The sequence below is a fragment of the Rhinopithecus roxellana genome, chromosome 6 (assembly GCF_007565055.1).
Source record: "Rhinopithecus roxellana isolate Shanxi Qingling chromosome 6, ASM756505v1, whole genome shotgun sequence".
Taxonomy (NCBI): Eukaryota; Metazoa; Chordata; class Mammalia; order Primates; family Cercopithecidae; genus Rhinopithecus; species Rhinopithecus roxellana.
In genome coordinates, this window is record NC_044554.1 from 52996800 (window position 1) to 53022005 (window position 25206).

Consider the following 25206-nt stretch of genomic DNA (forward strand, 5'->3'; position numbering starts at 1 on the left):
ATTAAATTCTCAATAAGGAGTGTGTAACCCTTGGACATGTGTAGTTCACAATATGGTTCACGCTCCTGTGACAATCTAATGCTGCCACTGATCTGACAGGAGACAGAACTCAGGTGGTAATGCTCACAGGCCCACTAACTAACCTCCTGCTGTGCGACCCAGTTCCTGACAGGCCACGGACTGGTACCAGTCTATGGCCCAGGGGTTGGGGATGCCTGTTTAATCTGTAGTGAGCTCAGTGGCTCACACCCGTAATCCCAAGTTGATTTGGGAGTCTGAGGTGGGAAGATCTCTGCGGCTAGGAGTTTGAAACTAGCCTGGGCAACTTAGCGAGACTCCATCTCTACAAAAAACTAAAACTAAATTAGCTGGGTGTGGTGGCCGTGCCTGTAATCCTGGCTACTTGAAAAACTGAGGTGAGAGGATTGCTTGAGCCCAGGAGTTCAAAGTTACAGTGAGCTATGATTGTGCCACTACGCTGCAGCCAGGGCAACAGAGCAAGACCCCGTCTCAAAAAACAAAAACAAACAAACAAAAAACAAACCTCAGATCCCTAGTACATACTATTGCACAGTTGATTGAAATATGGGGATAGTGTCTCCATTCTCTCCTCTTTGTAAATTAAGGGAGGGGGAATAAATACTGTTTGGCTACAGAGTCTTGCACTATATTCTAACTTGATTATTTTTCCTTCTTGATACAGAGATGAAAGACAGCCCTTTGCAGATCAAAGTCTTTATACAGCAGATAGTGAAAATGAAGAGGATAAAAGAAGGACAAAAAAGGCAAAAGTGAAGATAGAAGAGCGTTCAAGAATAGAGGGAATAGAAAATGAAGAATCTCAAAAACCACTGAACAGTATGTTTTAATGGTTATTTTAAAGATCTTTTCATTACTAATATAATATGTAAAGTAACTTGCTAATTTTGAAGTTCTTAAGTTTATAATAGCAGAAAAGTTTTGTGTCCCTAAAACTGTCTTGAAAAATCTGAAGTATGTCTGAGTAGTTCACCCATCAGAGAAGTGCTGAACGTGAATGCCCAGTGAGGTGTAGTGGCCAGGCATGGTGTTCTCAGTGAGGGGGATGTATGTGGGTTAGAGATGCACTCCTCTAGTCAGTTTTTAAAGAGTCACTTGAAAGCTCATGCATGTTATAGGCCTCTACTCCCTAAAATAAAAGTTTCCAGTTTAATTTTATATATAAGTTCAGGTACCATGTATATGGTTTTCAGAATTAGGAATTATATAGGATTAGCTAATCTGAAGCTGTTAGTAATCCATGTATTGTGGTTTTAATTGATGACTTGTTGACAAGAAGGTCTTTACTGGGTTATTAATTGGTTATCATCAGTATGGCAAAATAGTAACACTCCTTCTCCTTAAGGTCTTTCTTCTTTGAATTAAGCTTTAATTTCTCAACATATTTCAGGATCTCTGTATTCCTTTCTATTTTAAAAAGTAGTTCAAATAAATATTTTGGTACTTGACAAATAAATGTTTCAGATAACTAACATTTAATCCATGTTGAACACCCCAATTCCTGCTAATTTGAGTAAAATTGGCACTGCTGTAGTTGGTGACTCTGCCTTTGCACACATGCCAGGTGCTAATCAACAGGAATCCATCGAACCATTGCTCTATGTCAGTGCCTCATGAAAGAGAAAGCCCAGTTTATAAGCATGTTGAATTCACTATCTACGTGAATGCTTTTTATGTTTGGGAAAGTTACCTTTTTGTTTTCTAATGATACAACTAATGCAAAAGGAGAAGTGTGAAATGCATCTAGTAGCTAATTTTAGTTTCAACATTTTTCTTCTGGAAAGAAATATAAAACAGTCAATCTATCCAAATAAGGAATATATAATTATGGAAATACCACACTCAATATTTGAGAATATACTTCAGTCTGTATCTTGGCCAATTATGGAGAAAGACCTTAAGGGGAGAAAGAAATAAAGAAAATAAAAGTGAAAAAGGAAGGTAGAGCAAGAGATTGAGAGACATCACAAGCTGGGTGGACTTTAGATATCACTTTGTCACCTTGTTCATCGTAGTCAAATGACTTTCTCTTTTTCTCTCAAATTTTCATTCTTTTTCAGGGTTTTTTACACGTGTGAAATCAGAACTCAGGAGTAGATCATCAGGATATTCTGATATTTCTGAGTCAGAAGACTCCGGACCCGAGTGCACTGCACTGGTACGCCTGAGACCCCGTGGCTTGTACGTTATTTGATGGAAAGATGAGCATCACGTAACTTCTCCTGGAAGGAAGGCAAATGACAGCTTTTCTCAAAGCTTGTCTCTCTGACTTATGTAGCCCAGGGTCTTCTGTGGTGGTCAATGTACACACACGCCATCATGTGACCATTCACATTTGAGACATAGAGCTTTTGTCTGATTTTGGAAAGGGTAGAGGGAGAGATTCCTTTGCTTATACTATTCTTGTTTCATATTTCTCATGGATTATATTTTATGTTACCTTAAAGGAAGCCTATACTGTGTATTTTTTTAAGGTAGTATGTTCAGCTAGTTAATAGAGATTATCATTTTTTTCCATGTGAAATACAGAAATAATTCCAATTAAGATTCTGACTTTCCCTAGATGCATAAAATCTTTTTGGACTAATGTATACAGACTTGGTCAATTTCTTATGTAGCTTTGTAATGTGTAATTATTATCTCAGAAAAATAACTTTACCACTGAAGAGTCTGAAAGTTCAGGTGATGAAAAGAAACAAGAAATAACATCCAACTTTAAGGAGGAATCTAATGTGATGAGGAACTTCCTTCGAAAGAGCCAGAAGCCATCTAGAAGTGAAATTCCAATTAAAAGGTAGGCTTGCTGATAGTAGTAAGTCTTATTATATTCTAAGATAAATACTATGAAAATTTTTTTTAGTTTTACGTTTTACCAAAAATGTCATCAGAAAAAATAGACTCCGTTTTTGTGTCATCTCCTCTTTAGGGAATGTCCTACCTCGACGAGCACAGAGGAAGAAGCTATTCAGGGCATGCTGTCTATGGCAGGGTTGCACTATTCCACTTGTTTACAAAGGCAAATACAAAGCACAGGCTGCAGTGGTGAAAGAAACTCTCTCCAGGATCCCAGCAGCTGCCATAGCAGTAACCCTGAGGTTAGGCAGTTGTATCGCTATCATAAACCAGTGGAATGTGGTAAGAAACATAAAATATCCGTCTCTAAAAAGTAACATATGGTGCCCAACTTAATGGCTCAATAATCCTCATTTAGGTTAGAGATTATGAATAAGCATCTTTAGTTGGAAATGTGTTAAGAAGGTTGACCAAAAAAAAGCACAATGCTGACATATCATGTAAGATGGAAGCAGAGACCTCAAAATGTAAATTACCTGGGATTGACAATTGTGTTCACTAGCATCATTCTTCCATTGTTACGGCAAGCCAGTTAGTATTATTTCCCTTTTACAGACAGGTTGATCAGAGTGGAAGGAGTGTTTTGGTGCCTTAAATGGTCAACTAAGCTTGAACAATCAGCCCTTTTTCCTTTTATGAGAGGAAAAACAAGTTTAGAACCGTTTCTTTCTGATTGAGGCTATTCTTTCTCCTACTTGAAAAGAAAGTATTAGGAAAAGAGAATGGACTCAGTGGCAGTGTTAGGCATGCCACATAGTGTTTTCTTCTTTGTGCCTTTAGAGAAAATGTTTGTGTCCCAAAAAGCCTGAGGACAACTGGGGAGAAGATAGTACTATATTAAAATTGAATGCCTATATAATTATGTACCTGAGGAGCCTGACATCCATTTCACTGAAATAATTTTTATTTATTTATTTATTTATTTTTATTTTTTTTGAGACTGTCTCACTCTGTTGCCCAGGCTGGAATGCAGTGGCACAAATATGGCTCACTGTAACCTCAACCTCCAGGGCTCAAGCAATCTTCCTGTCTCAGCCTCCCAAGTAGCTGAAACTACAGATATATGTCACCACACCTGGCTAATTTTTTGATATTTTGTAGAGACGAGGTCTCAACTATGTTGCCCAGACTGGTCTCCAACTCCTGAGCTCAGGTGATCCTGCTGCCTCTGCTTTCCAAAGTGCTGAGATTACAGGTGTGAGCCACCATGCCTGGTTATTTCACTTAATTCTTTTTTTTTTTCTTTTTTTTTTTTTGAGATGGAGTCTCGCTCTGTCGCCCGGGCTGGAGTGCAGTGGCCGGATCTCAGCTCACTGCAAGCTCCGCCTCCCGGGTTTACGCCATTCTCCTGCCTCAGCCTCCCGAGTAACTGGGACTACAGGCGCCCGCCACCTCGCCCGGCTAGTTTTTTGTATTTTTTAGTAGAGACGGGGTTTCACCGTGTTAGCCAGGATGGTCTCGATCTCCTGACCTCGTGATCCGCCCGTCTCGGCCTCCCAAAGTGCTGGGATTACAGGCTTGAGCCACCGCGCCCGGCCTTCACTTAATTCTTAAAACAATACTTGTAGGTAAAATTACTCCCATTTTACTGGTAAAGGAAATAAGACTTAATAAAACGAATTTAACTCAACTTGTCCGTACTTCGCATAGCTATTATTCAGTGGTATTGGAATTTGAAGCCAGGACCATCTGATCTCAAAGTCTTTGCTTATTGTATAAGAGGAAATTGAAGTTTGGAGAGGATAAATAAGTTGCCTAAAGTTGTGTTGGTAATGGAATAACTCAATTTCAAATTTGGGTTTGTCTGTTTTTCTACTGCACCATTTTGTCTTCCTTTAGTCCTTTGAACACTTTCATGGAAATACTGCAAAATTCAGGCAAATACCTGCCTTTATTCTACGTGGAAAAATGTACCATTTTTAGAGAGAATTATTGCATTGGTTTTACATATACAATAGGTGGCCATAGAATTTGATTCTATATCGCTGGGCGCAGTGGTTCATGCCTGTAATCCCAGCACTTTGGGAGGCTGAGACGGGCGGATCACCTGAGGTTGGAAGTTCAAGACCAGCCTGACCAACATGGAGAAACCCCATCTCTACTAAACATGCAAGAATTAGCTGGGCGTGGTGGCACATGCCTGTAATCCTAGCTACTTGGGAGGCTGAGGCAGGAGAATTGCTTGAACCTGGGAGGTGGAGGTTGCAGTGAGCCAAGATCGCACCATTGCACTCCAGCCTGGGCAACAAGAGCGAAACTCTGTCTCAAAAAAAAAAATTTGATTGTAGATCTTCCAGCATGTAGCCCAAAACCCATTATATAAAGACGGTCTTTGAGGCTGGTCTGAGTGTGGTGGTGTTTATAACTAATTGATCACGAACAATTACAGATTTATTTGTTCCTTCTCTATGTCACTGCTTCACTTGTCTAGCGAATGAATGAATAAATGAAGACAGTCTTTGAGAGAATCAAAAGAATTAACATAATAGGTTATGAGCTGGTGACTTTTTTTGAGAGGGAAAGACATATAGTGAAGGTAAAGGCATGCAAATAAGTATCTCAAGAGTTAATGTGTTTTTAAATAAAATGTCAACATAAATTTGCTTTTTTTTTTTCACCCCCAAGATGGAATCTCACTCTATTGCCTAGGCTGGAATGCAGTGGCATGATTTCAGCTCACTGCAACCTCTGCCTCCCGAGTTCAAGTGATTCTTGTGCCTCAGCCTCCCAAGTAGCTGAGATTACAGTCATCTGCCACCAAACCCAACTAAATTTTGTATTTTTAGTAGAGACGGGATTTCACCATGTTGGCCAGGCTGGTCTTGAACTCCTGACCTCAAGTGATTCACCTGCCTCGGCCTCCCAAAGTATTGGGATTACAGGCATGAGCCACCGCACCCAGCCTGCTTTTATTTTTAAGAATTAGGTTAATTTTGTCATTTCATATCAAGTTTGTGCAAAGTTAATTAAACTAAAACTTCTTTTTAGGATACCATGTCAAGACTGAAGATCCAGACTTGAGGACTTCCTCCTGGATTAAACAGTTTGATACTTCCAGATTTAATCCTCAGGTATAGTCAAAGTTTGAAACGTTAAAAGGAGATTTTAAATGGTCATTAACGTAGTTTTTGCTTTCTTTTTTAAAACTGTAACAACCAGTTATCAACTGCTAGATCTAGGCAGCCAAAAAATTACAGTTAAATGCACATTAGAACAATTGTCCATTTTGAGAGATGCCAAAATGATGACTAACATAAGGCTCATGGATAGAATGCCATCTGGAAAAGAATAATTTATTCAAGGGAGCAGTTAAACCACTGGCTGCCAACTTTGCCCTGTAGGTTATATCCGGTTAGATTGAAATATTCAAGGAAAAGAAGAATATCATATCTTTTTAATCTCTGATCTGTTTCTTGAACAGTTTTGGATACCAAATTTCTTTGCGCATTTGATGAAAGTTACAGATTATCTTTTTGGCAAAAAACATTCATGATAAACACAACTTTTGCTTACATTACTCACCATTTGTGCTACTACCACCCCCTCTTGCCCCACACCATTCATTGATTCCAGATGAAGAACCGTTGCTATAAGAGAAAAACCTGGGGAGGAGGGAGGGATTGCATTGGGAGTTGTACCTGATGTAAATGACGAGTTGATGGGTGCAGCACACCAACATGGCACAAGTATACATATGTAACAAACCTGCACGTTATGCACATGTACCCTAGAACTTAAAGTATAATAATAATTTAAAAAAAAAAAACCTGGATGTTTTAGGGTCCCAGAATATTAATGCTTATGCCAAACAAAATGAGCCCAAAGTAGCAGTTTTGAAAAAACTAAAACTTTACCAGCAGCACCAAACAAGGAAAGTGATACAACCTGTTGCTGCAAATGTTGGAAAACAGCAACTAAAGAAAGAATCGAAGTTCTCATGTGGCATTGTGGGGCCCCAAACCTCTCTACCCTAAGCACACGTAAGAAAGAAAGTAAATCAGCAAAGGCAGAAATATTGCCTCTAGTTCTCTTTTAAGTGAAGAAACATTTGTGGGTGAGAAGGGAAGGAGGGAAGAGGAGACGGGAACTTGAGTCGACTGTTTAAGAAGTGAAGGGGAAATCTCTTGTGAATAAAGCTTTCACATAGCACTGAAAGACCTCAGCAGAAGTGAAAAGGGCCTCCTGGGTTTTGCCATCTTCCAGAGCCCTGGGTTGACTGGAGGAATGGACTAAAATCCCTGCAGGAGGAGATATCTGTGTATATAGACAGAAAAGACTCTGCCCCTAAATATGGAGCATCATTAATCTCTGAGTAGTGGAATTATGGGTGGTTTTTATTAATTTTTTTTAATTTGGCTTATCTATATTTTTAAAATATTTAAGCAATTACTTTTATAAGAAAAAGGCAAGTTTTTTTTTTTTTTTTTTTTTTTTTGAGACGGAGTCTCGCTCTCTCGCCCAGGCTGGAGTGCAGTGGCCGGATCTCAGCTCACTGCAAGCTCCGCCTCCCGGGTCCACGCCATTCTCCTGCCTCAGCCTCCCGAGTAGCTGGGACTACAGGCGCCCGCCATCTCGCCCGGCTAATTTTTTGTATTTTTTAAGTGGAGACGGGGTTTCACTGTGTTAGCCAGGATGGTCTCGACCTCCTGACCTTGTGATCCGCCCGCCTCGGCCTCCCAAAGTGCTGGGATTACAGGCTTGAGCCACCGCGCCTGGCCAGTTTTGTTTTTTTTTTAAAGGAAGGCTTTGTGAGTACGTTCTTTGACCAGAAGTATACATTCCAGAGTCAAAGGTCATAAGAAATCTCATTATACTTTTCAGAATATGATTTTATAGTACCTCACTGTAGCTGGTCATAAAGTTTATCATTTATTAGCACTGTAGGATTCATTACATAATGTAAGCTATTATTTAAATCTGGCTGTTCTTTTTATAATTGTTTTTGAAAATAAATGAAAACATAGAGGACGGATGATTAGCATAATGAAAACTGGTTTCATGAAACATTCACACTGTAGTGTACTCTGTTCACATCTAGTCTGTTCCTTTCTCTTTTTAATGCTAATTATGACCCTCTCAGTTAATTTCAAGACTCACCAATCAGTAGCGTTTTCTTGCCCCCTGGAAGTTTACTCAATAGTCTTAAGAGACTGAAAGAGTGGTTGTAGTAAAAGGAAAACACCAAGCTTGGGACTCTGGATCTAAGGATTTCCTAGCAAAAAAATACAGTGGAGATGAACCTGACAAAAGATAGATTCTAGAAAAGAACATGGCACATGAGAGGTCCAAGGGAGCTGTGACGTGTCAAGGAAGTGGGAGAACCGTTCCCCCAGCTCAGGGTCCCTGTGTGGCATGTGCTCACTGAGTGGAGTAGCAACTAGGGCATGTTGCCTGTTTACATTGTTTTCTCTCACTCTCTCTTTCGCCTTCTTTTTTTTTTTTTTTTTTTTTTTTTTGACATGGAGTCTCGCTCTGTCGCCCAGGCTGGAGTGCAGTGGCCGGATCTCAGCTCACTGCAAGCTCCGCCTCCCGGGTTTACGCCATTCTCCTGCCTCAGCCTCCCAAGTAGCTGGGACTACAAGCGCCCGCCACCTCGCCCGGCTAGTTTTTTGTATTTATAGTAGAGACGGGGTTTCACCGTGTTAGCCAGGATGTCGCCTTCTTAACTTACGATGCAACTTCAAAACCCAAGTCCTTCAGAGCTACCGAGACGACATGATGTGGGAGTGGTCATTCTGTGGCTAATAGATGTTAAGAAAATCAGAATTCAGTAGTTTGTTTCTTCTGTTACTTGACTTTGCCAATGCATAGAGAGCTTAAATACCTCATTTAAACCCTAAAAATTCAGCCTCATTTCCTTCCTCCTCCTTCAGGATCTAAGTAGAAGCCAGAAATGCATCAAAAAGGAAGGTTCATCAGAAATTAGTCAGAGGGTACAAAGTAGGAATTATGTGGACAGCAGCGGCTCAAGCCTTCAGAATGGAAAGTATATGCAGAATTCAAACCTGACTTCGGGAACATGCCAGCTAAGTAACGGCAGTCTAAGCCCAGAAAGGCCAGTTGGTGAAACTTCCTTCTCCGTGCCCCTTCACCCTACCAAGAGACCGGCATCAAATCCACCACCTATCAGCAACCAAGCAACAAAAGGTAACTTTCACACAGGTATAGAGGAAGTATATTTCTGACTGTATGTGATGGTCATCGTGGCAGTTGACGTGTAGTCTCTACACTCAAGTTGTTCAACATCTCGCGCATCGTGATGGCAGTATACACAGGCTACTACAGTAACAAAGAGAAAGGATCCCCAAATCAGCTCTGAGGAGCAAAAGACAGATCCTAAAATCAGATGCTCAGGGATTAGCCAGGCTGAATTGGGGAAAGTAACAAAATAGACAGCTTTGAAGGCAGAGGATCAAGCCTGAGGCAGGGCATAAAGGGGAGAAGCAGAATATGGGGTATTTGTGAAGTGGTAGTCTGTTTTGTTGCCTAAGCATAGTGTAATGCAGAATAGGGAAGAACCCAGGCTGAAGAGCAGGTAGACCAGACTGTGGGAAGGCCTTGGGAGTCTTGTGAGGGCCTAGTGTGATGAGGTGGAAGGGTTTTAAACAGCCCAAGTCTAGAAGTACAGCTTTGTCCATGCAGAACACCTAAGGGCTTACTTCTCATAAAGAAAGCTCCCCCCACAGTCTTCCAGGTACTCTCTTAAGTGTGCTTTTCATTGTTATTGACACTTCTTTTGGTGTTTTATAGGTAAACGTCCAAAAAAAGGAATGGCAACAGCCAAGCAACGTCTTGGGAAGATCCTTAAGTTGAACAGAAATGGCCATGCACGTTTCTTTGTGTGACAGAGCTGCTGTTGCAGCCATTCTTCCCTTTGGAGACCAGTCTAGGGGCAGGAGCCTGGAGCTTCCCCTGTCCCCTTCTTGCCTGGAGCAGTTTGTGTGTATAGTAAGAACACTGCCCGAAGAACAGAATGAACCTGATGCTGCATTTTCACTGTGCCACACCCACTCAGCAATAACCATTTTGGACCTGGTGGGGGAGAGGAGGAAGGAGGGTAGAACCTTAAAAAGAGACCTCGAACTGGAAAGGGTCTCTTGTCAGGGCTTGAATTTTATTTTGTTGTTGGTAGTGTCTTGATGTATTTTCAGTGGTAGGGTAAAGAATTATCAATAATTTATTTAACAGATTTTTTTTAAAAGTTAACAGCTTTTAAATTCTTTTTTTAAAGCTATTTATTTGGAAGATTTCTGGAGAAATATCTCACTAATTTAGATGTAAGAATGTGAAGGTTTTTAAATTATTTTTGATAGTGTGTGTGTTACATGTGGGGAAGAACCACGGTAACAGTAACTAGTCTGGACTCTTAAATTTGATATTCAGGTTAAAGTCTTAAACAGGGATTTGATGCATTAATTATTTTAAATTAAGATGTATATGAAAATCATTTTATTTTATATATTTCATGTGTTTTTTATAAGCTATTAGCTTCGCTTTTGCTAACATCCAAGGTGCATACTGTTATCCAGGTTGATTACCTTATATCCCACCTTCCCTCTGCACTCCCTATCATTTTGTGATGACCCAGTGAGACTCTTCTCTTTGCAGGGAAATACTTTCTTAGCCAATGTATAAAAATTCCATAAAAGATCCCTCATTTCTCATTTCGTTTGACATTGTGATTTTCTTCTCAATATTAAAAAAATAGGCTTTTGCATTTTCATTTCTGCTGATGATATCTGGGTCCCAAAGAGAACAGCTTTAATACCTTTTTCCCACTTGTGGGAAAAGTGTTATAAGTTTGGTTAAATTGTCATGTTTATAGTTTTTCCAAATACATTTGTAACTACAACAGGCCTTCTTCGTACTGCTGGTGTTGGACAACAGGACTGACACCTGCTGCGGAGGTTATATCTTATGATGCTTTTATTCTCCATACCTGATTTGTTGGAAAATGTTATTTGACTTAGGATATTCAAATCTGCATAATAAGCCGTTAATATAATAGGATTAATACTACATTAAGTTGTATAGAAGCAAGCATGTTGGAATAGCTCTTTTGTGTGTATTTACTTTTTTTATTTCTTAATTTTCAAAGAATTACTTAAGATATGGATTTGGAGTAAAATAGGTGCTTTTGGCAGTTTCTTCCATCTATCCTAACCTGACCAGTGCATATTGAGGTTAAGTATCTGGTTAAACTTAAGGTAATCATTTATTTCCTTTATGTATGATTTTTACTAAATGCCAGTTTTCAGTTGCTTTTAGTAGCTTCTGTTTTCCCTTTTTTCCCTCCATGGTATAAAAATAAGTGATTTCTGGGGGTGAGGCAGAAATGTTCCCAAGTCTGACAATAGAGCATTTTACAAATTCCTACAAAGAAAATATAGACAAATAGATAAAATTTATTTTTATGGAGAAGAAGTACGGCCGTATTGTGGATTTGTCTTTTTTTACTCAGCAAGATAGCAGGACTTACCCTTCTCTATTAAGTATCACTTGAATTGCTAAGAAGAAAAAAGTCTGTACCATCATCTTTGATGGTTGCATTCAAATGTGTATTTTCAGAGAGAAATACTTCTTAGTGTCCCCATTCCAAAATGTCATGGGATAAATATGAAATAGTTTATGAAGTAGCCTTTTTGGTTCAGAGTGACTGGACCAAAGTCTGAATCTTATCTGGGTATCAGGAAAAATAATTTTTATGGAAATCCTCAGTGTCTATAAACAACCCGTGTAAACCCTGTCTACACTATGCCAAAACCAGTGGAAAGATGGGTAGAGTCATCTTATCTCAGGATGTCAAAAATCTGGGTTTGACTGATTCTCCTACCTTCCCACACAGTGTATTCTTGTGATGTGTTGGTTTTCTGTAGATCCTGAGTTGGTGTTACAATAGTCATGTTTTTATTTTGGGTTAAGAAATAAGAAGTGTAAGAGCTGTAATTTCCTTTGCCTGTTACATCATGATCTGGGTTTTCTTTTTTCCTTTATGTTTTTCACAACTCTGAGTTTTTCAGTTTCTTTCTGTAGCCACAAAACTTAAAATGAAAATTTATTTTTATGAATTAAAATGAAATTTAATTTATTTTTATGAATTAAAATTGTGGCCAGTATCCACTGTGTCCTTAGGCTGAGAAGTACTAATTTTGAGTAGCCTGTATGTGGAATTCTAAAGTGAAGGTACTGTGGATTCATTTTTAGTAGTTTTAGCCCCTTAAGTGTGGCTAGGTTAGAAAACTTTCAGCAAGGTAATAGAAGAACTCGAATAGAATCCATGTATCTTTTTCTGAATTGGTGAAAATTCAGCCATTGATCCGGTGACTCTTAGTCAAACCTCTTATAACATTACTGGCCGTGAGGCATCCCTTTATCTCATGGAAATGACTGAACTTTGTGGTAACTGCTGCCAGTACCTGGGCTTAATTAACAGTAATAGAGAACCTCATTTATACCATACAGACACAGCAACTTAGGAAGACAGCATTGATAGCATTTAGCTAGTCATAAGCAAATACAAATATGTAAAATTGAAAATTATGATTTAACATATGCAACTTTAATAATAGTAATAGATGATAATTTTCCTGTATTGTTTCAAATAAGTGACTGTTCAGCTGGGATCCACTGGATTATAATTCACAATGTCACATAATATTATGCTTTTCAATATTGATGAATGATGTAAACAATATAAAGTTGGCAGTTTGTAGTAGTTCAGTATCCTAGAAATACATTGAACTTCGTAAGTATCAGTTCATTTTTAAGCATACAGAATTAAAGATTCTGACTGAACTCATAAACTCAGAGGAAACAAGCCCATCTTTATCACTAATTACTTAGCTTGAATACTTTTCTATTTTTAAGTAATCCTAATTATTGCCTTTTCAATATAGTCTACTGTATTTATTCATATGGGATCAACAGGTATTTATCAAACATCTACTGTGTGCCCAGCACTACCTAGTACTGTGGGAGAAGATAAAGCTGCAGTTGTGGTCTCGATACCTTGAAAGTATTTTCTCCAGGAAATTAGTAGTATTATTTTCACTTCTAAGCAAATGTGAGCAAAAGAGGACCCCTGTTCATTAAAAAACATCCTGAGGACTGGGCGCCGTGGCTCATGCCTGTAATCCCAACACTTTGGGAGGCCGAGGCAGGCAGATCACAAGGTCAGGAGTTCGAGACCAACCTGGCCAATATGGTGAAACCCCATGTCTACTAAAAATACAAAAATTAGCTGGGCGTGGTGACAGGTGCCTGTGATCCCAGCTACTCGGGAGGCTGAGGCAGGAGAATCGCTTGAACCCGGGAGGCAGAGTTTGCAGTAAGCCGAGATCGTGCCATTGCACTCTAGCCTGGGCGATGGAGCGAGACTCCATCTCAAAAAAAAAAAAAAAATCCTAACTTTTTTAGTTTCAACTGAGATATGCCACTGTAGAAGTGAAATTAATTTCACAGTTTAAGAAATGCTTCAACTTGGTAATTAGTAGGGTCATACAGGGACTTGGTATAGCATGCAAGGAAGCAGAAGACCTGGGCTTTTGTCCAAGTTCTGCCACTTAGTTATCAGCTGTGTTGTAACCTTGAATAAGTCACTTACTCTTTCTGACTTAGTTTCCTCATTTGTAAATTTGGATTAAAGTGTTTATTATGATAATCAACTAAGAAAAACAACCTATTAACACTTCATACATACAGAGAACTTATCATTAAGTTAAAACTGGTAATTAATGAATGCACCTTTATATATATTTTTAAATGAAAACTAATACTATTCATGGTGTTTATTTTATATCAAATATATGCCTAGAGGCATGCTACTTTAAAAATCCGAGGAATCTCCAACAAGGTGCTGGATTAAAATCAGATTTCGTGCTTGAAGTGGAAGAAAAATGAGGTTGTTTTTGGATAAGAGAGTGAGAATGTGTATCCTCAAGTACGTTAAGATGATTTAACTGAAAGATGGCTTCAGGTTTTTCTTGAAGAATTAGGAAAGTACCATCCCCACAGATTCTGCATACTCGTCAGGTACTGTATAAAGGTGAAGGAAGTCATGGAATTAAAATGACTTAGCAACTCCCCAGGGAACTTGTAGGGAGAACGAAGTGGTTAGAAGGGTGAGAATGCACAAAGACAGCTGCTCTGGGTTGGGTACCAACAGCTTGCTTGGTAGAGAGAAGCCACTGTAGGAAAGGAGACTCCACCAGATGTCTTCAACAGACAAGATTCTTTCTGCCTTTTTCAAAAGATGCTCTCTGCAGCAGTAAGACTATAGATAGAGTTGATTGGAATAATCATGTGATCCAGTATGCTACTGCTAGGCGTAATTATCAAAAAATCATTTTTCTCATTAAATATTAATATAGAGAGAAGCTAGAGCTCACCAGTCTTTTCCTGGTGTCCTAGACCTTCCTCTAAAGCAGTCTTGGGGAGCTTGAGCCTCAGATCTTTAGCCTAGACAGAGTGTCGCTGGTAAATAAAGGAGACACAGGAAACCCAGAGTGGGCTGTGGTTTGCGTGGGGAGACACAGTGGATCTGGGGCCTCTGACACCTTGCTTCCTAAAACAGTCCCCGGTTTTCGGCTTGCCCTATGGGATGACGTTGCTGTGCTTCCTTGAAACCAGGTGGAAAGAAAGGGGAAGAATTAATTTTCTCATTCTGTTGCTGTTGAACGTAATGTAATCTTAATATTGTAGCCTTCCTAGAAGCCCTTCCCTCTTTTCCATGCTATAAAGTCAAATATTTGATACCCTTAACATAAATTTTAAAAATTAAGGTCATTAGGAAGCAAATGTCTATTTCCAAAGCAATTAGCTTGTTGTGACTGACTGTGATTTTTTTCTTCTATAGTATTTTTTCCCTCATTTTAATTGAGAGAAAATAATACTCTTTTGCAATATCCTTAGATTCTCCCCCTCATCCTGGTGCCCCTTCTAGTGTCTTAAGACTTTGTCTTAACAAGTATAACATTACATTTTGTTGTTAAAACCTTTTCGAAACTATATTCAGTGATTCTTCCGAGTTTATCTGCTCTGCACTATTTCACTAATAAACCCTGGCTACCACGTAGCCCTTGACCTCCAAGTAGTTTACCTATGCAAGACCTGTGACACTCTGAATTCACTTCTCTTTCTTTCAGAAACTAGTCATAAATGGAGCTTAATTATAAAGGTAAAACTTGTCTCCAACCAGTTTTATTTTGACCAGTTCCTTTTCAAAATGTCAGCTGTTTTCCTCCAAGATTTTTCACCAAAACAATGATCATAAGTGCTCGAAAATATAATAACTTTGCAGGCATAAAATAACCCAGACATACTCTCATATTTCTTTGATGTATTTTGGTTGGTAAAACTTACCAGCATTAAATGTAAAATATAATGAGGAGTTAATTCCTTACCTAGAATCATTTCTTCCTTCTCAGATTCATAAGTAACCTTTTATTTTTACAAAACTATGTATAACTTCCACATTATAGTCAGGGACCTGAGGTGTAACTTGCTAAGTGAACCCCAAGGTTATTTTATCTTGCAAAAGAAACCTAAACCAAACTAAGGGCCTTACAGTTTACGTTAGACTGAATCAAAAGCTATAACCTCAATTTTTCCAAAAACAGCTTCTGACTGCAAAAGCAAGTCATACAGTTGTTAGGTATGAAATAGCACTGATCAGGAAGTGCATCTTCACAGATGGGATTTCCTTCAGAAAAGACTTTTTCTACTTTTAATATAAATTAAGCCATAACAGTTTCATGCTGTGGAAAGAGGGTGAAAAGGTTCATTTTAAGAGATTATATAATATGAACTTTCACATTTACTGTGAAATGTCTAACTTTGCCAGTGCTTCAGCAAGGTTTTTTGGGGGGTGATGGGGAGGGGTAGTATTGGTTTTAGGGGTTTCAAATCTGTGAAATTTGGAGAGGGGACAGTTGTTGGCTCTGGTATGTACTAGTTTTGTAGGAACGTTTTGCTAGCCTGACTGACTTTTCTTACTGGTTTTTATGCCCACTGTCTGAGGGGACTGTTCTCCTTGTTTGGGGTGTCTGCGGATAGTGTCTCGTCTGTTTGTATAGGCAGTCAGTGTGTGTGACGTGTGTCCTTTCAGTCCGGAAGCCCACTGTGTGACAATGGCGTGGGGTGTGGCTGGGAGGTGGGTTGCTGAAGCTTGAAGAGCATTTCTTTGCTGATTCATAACAGTATTTCCCATCTTTTGCCTGCAGGCAGGGAAAGTGTACAGTATTTATTTTGTTTCTATTTTACTTTAAATTTGTAAGTCTTTGAGTAGCTTACATTGATTATTATAGGGGAGGACAAGTGACTTGTTTAAAGTTGTATTTAGTATTCTTTCCAATTTCTGTATTTTAAAATACTGAAATTAAAATTGTATTACTTCTGTTTTGATTTTTTTAGCACTCAGTGTATTTTTTGCTCATTTTGTTTGAAAGTATAAATGTTGAAAATTGTATAAAATGCGTCCTTGAAAGAAAAAGAATCTGAATTCTATATCTAATTCTGACTTTCTGTTCCCTTTTTCTGCTTATTGAATTGTGGGAAATGATTTAAGAATGTGAAAAACTGGGTTCAGCGTCTGCTCCTTACTACTTCTGAAGACTTCAGTGTGAAAAGTAACTGTCTTATTTTATTAGTAGTATTGCTGGGGATGAGTGATTGCTCAAAGAGAGGGAAGAATACAAAAGTGTAATTGGCAAGATGAGGTGAAACATAGAGACGGATGTGGGTACTTGGTGATGAACACGCATCCCACAAATGTTTCCTAACACCTGCAGTACAGTAGGCACTGTTTTAGCACTAAGGCTGCAGGAGTGAGCGAAACCAAGTCCCAGGCCTCAGGGAGCTTGTGTGCGACACAAAAGGCAAGGGAGAGCCAGGGGTGTGGTGGCCTGGCTGGCTGGTGAAGGTGGGAGTGTTAAGTGCACCCTCCATGAGGAAGATGAGTTCAGTTTTGGACCCAAGGTCTGAGAGACAGATGATAGGGACCAGGAAAAAGATCTGGCCTCAGAGGAGATGAGATGAGAGAGGAACTCTGGACTAGGAAGGAAGGAGCCCTGCAGGCATCACTTCCAGGGCAGAAGAAAAGCCTAAGAAGGAGACCAAGTGGGCAGGAAGTCTGTTCCCGAGGAGAAACTGAGCTCAGAGTCCCAGAAATCAAGTAACCAGAAGGACCAAAGACCATGCCCTCCCTCCCCCTAATATCTGCACAAGAACAGGGACGCCAAAGCCTGCACACCTAAACACACTTCCACCACTAGAACGGTATCCACAAAAGCAGTTTGCATCTCTTGTGTCTGTTTTCATGAAATTGGTTGAAACCTAAAGCTGAACAAATCTGCTCCTTTTGTGAAAATCCATATACTCTTTGTAAATCTGTGGGTTGTCTGCCCTTCCCGAAGCTCATATGTAATGAAACAGTGATCAGGACCTACTCTCCTTAAGACTTTTCAGCTGATTTTTGTGGTTTCACAGCAGTGAGATACGGCATGAGACACATCACTGTGGGATGTTGATGATAAATGCCAATTATTTTAGAGTAGGAAGGATCAAATGCTATGTTACAGGCAGGATTAGAAACAGGAGCCCTTACTATCTTTTATTTCCTTCCATTTGAGTACTTACTGTGTGCAAGGGTGTTTTTCTTTCTTTCTCAAAATAACCCGGCAAGGTAGGTACTACATTCTTCATCCTGCAGATGCATCCGAGGCTCAGAGGGGGTCAGTGACACTTCCAGGTTCGTATGAATACAGACATTTTCAGTCTTTTTGACTCTAAAGACTATTCTAAACTGTTTCTCTACGTATTTTTAATGATATACTTTTAATTAAGGAAGGAATAGATGGTCCTTAGGAATGGTTTGTGTTCTAAAAATTTCTTTGCAGGCGCAACCCACTTTGGATTAAAAATGTAGTTTCTTGTGGAGGTTTTTTGTGACTCAGCTAACCTCTCTGAGTCCACTTTCCCAGGATCTGGGCACACTGAAGAAACGCTCGTCATCATGTAGAATTGAGCTCACCTTCTAGTGAATAACATAGGCTGTAAATAAGTGACATGTGAGAAGTGCTGTTAGGATACAGGAACCAAATGTGGATTTCCAGAGGCTCAGAGCTGGCATATGAGTAGAGGGCATGCGCGGCGCACCCCTTCTACTCCTTCTGCTGGACCTAACTGTGGCCCCATGGGGCAGCGCAGCAGTCTCCCTCACAGCCTTGCCCACCCAGGCCACTCCCTCCTCTCCTGCCCTCCACACTGAAGCCACATCCTGCCCCATCTTCTGCCCCAGCTCTGAAGGTGGTCAGCCCAGGTGAGGAGGAGAGGAAAAGGTCCTGCTCTGCCCACCATCTCTGATCCTGGGGTGCTGCCTTCCCCATCCACATCTTCCTCTTGACCCACTCCTGGGCTCAAGTCTCTCCTTCCCTTGTCCAGACTCTTCCCAGCCTCCATCTTCCAAAATGCCTTTACATAAAGTGCTCATTCTGAAATTTTATAAATTCAAAAGTTTACATAAATCCTTCTATGCCAGAGTTGAGAAAAGAAAAAATAAGGGTTCTACAAGTGGAAAGTAATATGTGTAAATTCCCTACATTTTTATTTTGTTTTTTTAAGGCAAATACAACCTGGGACAAAAGATTTGCAATAACAGTAAGAAATAGTATTTAACCCTCTCCTATGCTTATTTATTTATTTATTTATTTGAGATAGAGTCTCCCTCTGTCGCCCAGGCTGGTGCGATCTTGGCTCACTGCAGCCTCCATCTTCTGGGTTCAAGTGGTTCTTCTGCCTCAGCCTCCCAAGTAGCTGGGATTACAGGCGTGCATCACCATGCCCGGCTAATTTGTGTGTGTGTGTATATATATATTTATATATATATTTAGTAGACATGGGATTTCACTATGTTGGCCAGGCTGGTCTTGAACTCCTGGCCTAAAACAATCCACCCACCTTGGCCTCCCAAAGTGCTGGGGTTGCAGGTGTGAGTCACCACCCCCAGCTTCCTACGCTGTTATTCTACAAGCTGTCCTGCTGTTTCTGGGTGCCCTGGAGGAGTCTCGTATGTCATGTATCAATCCCACCACCATCCTCTCACCTCTCACTTACCACAACCTCCAATTTCAGTTTTTCCATCCAACCTCTAATCTTTGCAAATTTTGGAGGTTTTTTCTGAGACAGGATCTTACTGTGTTGCCCAGGCAGGAGTGCAGTGGTACAGTCATGGCTTACTCCAGCCTCGACCTCCTGAGCTCAAGCCATCCTCTCACCTCAGTCTCCCGAGATGCTGGGACCACAGGCGTGCACCACCACACCCAGCTAATTTTAAAATTTTTTTGTAAAGATGGGGCCTCACTGGTTGCCCAGCCTGGTCTCGAACTCCTGGGCCCAAGCAATCTTCCTGCCTTAGCCTTCCAAAGTGCTGAAATTACAGGTGTGACCCACGGCACCCAGCCCAAATTTTTGTCTCTTACCCTTTGGGACCTGTATTAGGGTTCTCTAGAGGGACAGAACTAATAGAAGATGGATGGATGGATGGATGGATGGGCGAGACAGACGGATGATAGTTTATTAAGTATTAACTCAGTATCACAAGGTCCCACAATAGGCCGTCTGAAAGCTGGGGAGCAAGGAGAACCTGTCTAAGTTCTAAGACTGAAGAAACGTGGAGTCCGATGTTCAGGGGCAGGAAGCATCCAGCACGGGAGAAAGATGTAGGCTGGCAGACTAGGCCAGTCTTTTCAACGTTTTTCTGCCTGCTTTATCTTCTAGCCGTGCTGGCAGCTGATTAGATGGTGCCCACTAGATTAGGGATGGGTGTGCCTATCACCTTTGGACTAGTGAGTCTTCATTCTAACCTGTTAGACTCCATGGAATCCCAGGGCTAGGAACACAGACTGCAATCAGTCAAGTGGGTTAAATCTGTCTCTACCTTTACTAACTGGTCCTGGGTAAGTTATATAACCTTGCTGTGCCTCAGTTTTCTGCGACATACTTATCTACCTCACTTGGCTGTTGAGGGATTAAATAAATGAAAACATATGGCGCACTCAAGGACAGTGCCTGGCACAAGGAGACACTGCTAGCCATCAGATCAACCTCTCTGTGATGCTATATAGAATGCCATCTGAGTTCTACCAGCTGCCAACCAATGTACTTAGCCTGAGAAAGTGCAGAAATCCTGGGACATGGGCTAGGGAGCCTGAGGTATATTTAAGTTGCTGGCATAAGGCTACCAGGTGGTTAACAATGGCTGGTTACCTCTGGGAGGATGGGGATCAGAAGGGAGAGAGAATTGAGGTTGGGGATTTTCATACTTCTTTTATGTTTTGTGTAATTAAGAGAGACAAATGTGTTCTACTGTGAGGTATGTGTTAACTGTGCCCAAGACACTAATCACACCATCATACCTGTGCACAGCCCACAAGAAATCTGCCTGCCCCTGGTGTGCTGCACTGACAGCCCGGTGGGATGGGGTGGGTCAGGGCTGGTGAATGGGGAAACGGTAAATCCCAGGGAGCTTGGCTGCCAAGTGCTCCCTCCTCCCCTGCTCGCTACCGTGTTTGGCTTCTATTCCTCCCCTTTTCACTTTTTTGGTTACTTTTCCATGTTTCGTCCGTCTTTCCTACCAGCTTGAGTTTAAGGCTAGTACTGGTATTCTCTTATCATCAGCACTTCCCACTCAGTTTAGTACAAATCTCAAAATAACATTGAGTAAACCCATGAACATGGATATTCCTCATGCTCTCTCCCTTTCCCCACCCCTGCACACTCTTCGCTCTCCCTCTGGCAGTCATATAGGTTGGGGGGAGTGGAAGAGATAGGGTAAAAGAGAGATGGAGAACAACGGGGAAAGAACCCTTTACAATTGGAGAATTCTGCCAACTATTAAGAACTGTAGAAATTCACCATTATGGTGTTAAAAAGAATAAGTGTTTCAGGTTTCTTTATGAGAAAAAGGAGGAGGAGTAGATTTTCCTTTAATGAGATAAATTGTGTGAATGAGCTGGATTAAAAATATATACACCTCACTTAGAACCTAAAACTTAAATTTTTTATTGTACTTGCTTTGCAAACTTTATATAGGTGTGCTTCGCTTTGAAAATATCAAATATAGTCATGGTTAATGTGTAAAACTGTAAAACAGATCAATACAGTGATACCAAGTTATGAAAGGACTTTGGCCACCTGCAGATGACACAGAACAGTATTTTCAGAGCTCATGAAGAAGACCTACATGGTTACTGGGCTCTGCTTTAACTTCTGGGAAGTGTGATGCTTAGGGAAGCCATTGCTCAGTGGTGCGGGAGGGCTTGCCTTGTAAGACCACAGGCAGCCCCAGAGTGGACAAAGATGTGAGTCTGGGCTGGTCGGGGAGAGAAGCCTGGCAGAAAGCAGAGTGAGCAGAACGCAAGCTCTCACCTTGGTTCCTGCAGTCCACCTGAATGGAGGCAGCTTGCACTTCAGTATCTGGTTCCAACTCCCCACCTTCAGTCCAAAATGTGCTTCCCTGTGAATGGGCCTCTGCAATCTTTAGTTGCCCAGGCCAGGAGTCTGGGTGATCTCAGATCCTCCCTCTTCCCACCACAACCAGTGACTCTCAAAGGCCTGCTGGCTCATCCTCACGTGCCTCAGTCCGCCTGCTCCTGGCCTTGCTTCAGCTCTCACTGGAACTCTTGGGATCAAGACCAAAATCCTTAATATGGTGAATGAGTCAGATGTAGATTGAGCTGTGAGGGAGAGAAAACCCAGAACACAAATGGCTTAAACAAGATAGAAGGCAGGAGATAGGTGTTCCAGGACTGAAACCACTTCTGGAGGGAGTCAGGGCCAGGATCTCTCTGCTCACCTGCCGTCGCCGGCACATGGCTTCACCTCATCAACCCAGATGGCTGCATGTAGCTTGCAGCCTGCAGGGGGAGGAAGGGTGACCCTGTAATCACTTTATTGTCTAATTTCTCCATTCTTGAGAGACTTAAAAGCCTAGACTTTGGAAGTCACAAGATTCGAGCAACCTAATGTCTGGCTGGCCTTGACAAGTTACTTCATCCCGCCTAATTGAGTCTTTCTTCAGCTCTGATGTAGGTATAATAGTAATTCATACTAAACATGGTGGTTATGAAAAGTAGATGACATAATCCAGAGTTGAGCATTGTGCCTGGCACATGTGCAATAAATGTAGTAGTGATTTTTTTTTTTTTTTTTTTGGGACAGAGTCTCACTCTGTCGCCCAGGCTGGAGTCCAGTGGCGCCATCTCAGCTCACTGCAACCTCCGTTTCCCGGGTTCAAGTGTTGAATATTTGATATTTGTCACCACGATGCGGTGGTTTGTCTGGGGTGGAGACACCGTCCCCCGTCCGCTGCGGGGTTTGTCTGCAGTGGAGACGCTCCCTGACGTCTGCTGTGGGGTGGCCCCTTGGCAGCTGCTTCCTGTTGCTCTCTGAGTCACCACACGCTTTACATCAGGTCTCTTCCCGGGGCTCTGCGACACTGCTGTCTGTGGTTCTCCCGCCTCGCTGGCCGCAGGTGAGAGCAGGTGAGAGCAGGTGAGAGGTAGGAAAGGCCACATAGCTCTGCCTGCTCCTCCCCGAGCTCCCACGGTGCTCTCACAGAGTGAGGGTGCCAGGCCTCTCCAAAGGGTCTGAGCATTGAAAGGAATTGTGAGAAAATGTTTAATTTGTCCACTCAGTCAGATGATTCCTCACAGTCTAAGGGAAAATGAACCTGCGTAAGAACAGCCCAGGCCCTGGCCTTCCTTCCATTTCAGGACCTTCTCTCTGCTTTTGGTTTGTTCTCTGCCAGGATACCCTAGAAAACTCAGATGGCACCTCCAGCTGTCTGTCTGGGGAGTTTAAGGTTATTTACAGGCCGGGCGTGGTGGCTCACGCCTGTAATCCCAGTGCTTTGGGAGGCCGAGGCCGGCGGATCACGAGGTCCAGAGATCGCGATCATCCTGGCTAACACGGTGAAACCCCATCTCCATTAAAAAAAATACAAAAAATTAGCCTGGCGTGGTGGTGGGTGCCTGTAGTCCCAGCTACTCAGAAGGCTGAGGCAGGAGAATGGCGTGAATCCAGGAGGTGGAACTTGCAGTGAGCCGAGATTGCACCACTGCATTCCAGCCTGGGCGACAGAGCAAGACTCTGTCTAAAAATAATAATAATAATAATAATAATAATAATAATAATAATAAATAAAAGATTATTTACAATGGCCTGAGTGCGGTAGCTCACGCCTGTAATCCCAGCGCTTTGGGAGGCCAAGGCAGGTGGATCATCAGGTCAGGAGTCTGAGACCAGTCTGACCAACATGGTGAAACCCTGTCTCTACTAAATATACAAAAATTAGCCAGGCGCAGTGGCACGCACCTGTAATCCCAGCTACTCAGGAGGCTGAGGCAGGAGAATCGCTTGAACCCAGGAGGCAGAGATTGCAGTGAGCTGAGGTTGCGCCACTGTACTCCAGCCTGGGCAACAGAGTGAGACTCCATCTCAAAGAAAAGAAGATTATTTACAGTGGAGTGAAATGGAGGGAGCAGGAGTTAGAGAAAGCAAAAAGGGATGGGGCAGCATCCTGGGGTTAGCAGCAAAGAGGAGCCCTTACCCCCACTGAAGGTCTGGGGAAGGGAGAAGTTACCAGAATGCTGAGGAACAGCTGTGTGGAACTGGCCTCCGGACAGGAGCTGTGGCCTCTGGCACAAGGATATGACCAGCCACTCAAGGAAAAGCCCGGGATCTCTGCGCCCATCCGCACTCTCCTCTCTGATCACCTGCCACCTCCTGGCATGGGTGGGTATCCGTGGAAAATAGCTGGGGATGCCTCTGACCCCATCCATCGAGGTCAGCCTCTGGGAACACCAAGCAGGGTACAGGAGAATGGAAAGTGGACCTAGAGGGGCAGATGGAAACTAAGCAGCACAAATCCTCCACTCAAAACCTCCACACCCACCTCTTAGGAAAACCAGCCCCTTCTACCAAGAAGTACTGATTCCACTCTACAACACAGCCTTCAATCATCAACCGCAATCACCTAGTGATTCCCCGAAGTCTGTTATTCAGTCAAGAAGAATAATGTTGGAGGGTGGAGGGCAGGAAGGTGAACTTTGGCCAATCTGTGGGGTAGGGGAGGGACCTTGACACTCCAAAGACTGGTTCCTTCTCAGCTCTTCTTGCCAATGGGAGGTGAAGATCTGCCTGTTCTCTTCTTCCCATCTTGGCTCACTGCAACCTCTGCCTCCCAGTTCAAGCAATTCTTCTGCCTCAACCTCCTGAGTGGCTGGGATTACAGGCATGTGCCACCACGCCTGAATAATTTTTGTATTTTAGTAGAGATGGGGTTTCACTCTGTTGGCCAGGCTGGTCTCGAACTCCTGACCTTAAGTGATCCACCTGTCTCAGCCTCCCAAAGTGCTGGGATTACAGGTGTGAGCCACTGACTCTGGCCTAAATTTCCTCTTCTTACAAGGACACCTGTCATTGAATTAGGGCCCACTCTAATTACTTATTTTTAATTTAATTACATCTTTACAGACCCCCACCTTCAAATACAATTACATTCCAAGGTACTAGGGATTAGAACTTCAACGTAGGAATTTGGGGAGCAGGGAACACAATTCCATCTCTAACACTACTGGCTCAAGTACATACATATATATTCCCGAGACTGACACTCTCAGGATAGTTGATAAAGCCATGATAAAAACAGAAGCCATCTTTCTTTCTACCACATTATCTGTGGAGATCCCCCGGCCACGGGAGTGATGGCCAGTGCATGAGAGATAGGGTTCCTTACAGAGCCATCATCCTGCCCACGACCTCCAAACGATCGCTTTAACTTAGGCTAGATGCAATCTGCAAGCAGGGCTTCTAGCCCCACTCAAGTCCAGTGCAAGTCCCCAGGGATTAATATGGGCTCCACCTGGGTGGTGGGATGATGGGTGATGTTTGTTACTTTTTCTTTCCTCAAATATTTACTGAATATCAGGTACTGAACTAGGTAGGCCGGGAGTGGGGGTCCATGGGAAAAAGGCAGGGTCCCTTCTGTCAGAGTGGAGGTTACAGCAAAGGAAACAAGTAATGTGCTAGAGTCGTCATTGCAACAACTCTGAAGTCTGGTCCCAGGGGTCACACACTGTCCCAGTCCTGGCATCAAGCCTCGGGCAGCAGTGCAGACTTACCCTTCCGTCTGTGCGGATTATCTCCACCCATGAGTGATGTTCCTGTGACCAGACCCACAGAGCACACTGTGGACATCATCTGCTCTGTCAAGATGCCTTTGGGTTCCTTTTGCCTTGCGGGTATGCCCGTCTGCAA

General features: G+C 42.0%; 1 protein-coding gene across 1 annotated transcript in view; it reads left to right on the top strand.

The window, feature by feature from the left end:
* KDM7A (lysine demethylase 7A) overlaps positions 1 to 11025 on the top strand; it is a 92419-nt gene extending 81394 nt beyond the window's left edge. The window contains exons 14-20 of the mRNA XM_030932804.1: positions 704 to 858; positions 2100 to 2197; positions 2685 to 2833; positions 2966 to 3174; positions 5881 to 5963; positions 8766 to 9039; positions 9643 to 11025. Of these exons, the coding sequence (XP_030788664.1) occupies positions 704 to 858; positions 2100 to 2197; positions 2685 to 2833; positions 2966 to 3174; positions 5881 to 5963; positions 8766 to 9039; positions 9643 to 9737 (1063 nt within the window). The 3' untranslated portion in view covers positions 9738 to 11025. The remainder of the gene's footprint in view (positions 1 to 703; positions 859 to 2099; positions 2198 to 2684; positions 2834 to 2965; positions 3175 to 5880; positions 5964 to 8765; positions 9040 to 9642) is intronic.
* The last annotated feature ends 14181 nt before the right edge of the window (positions 11026 to 25206 follow it).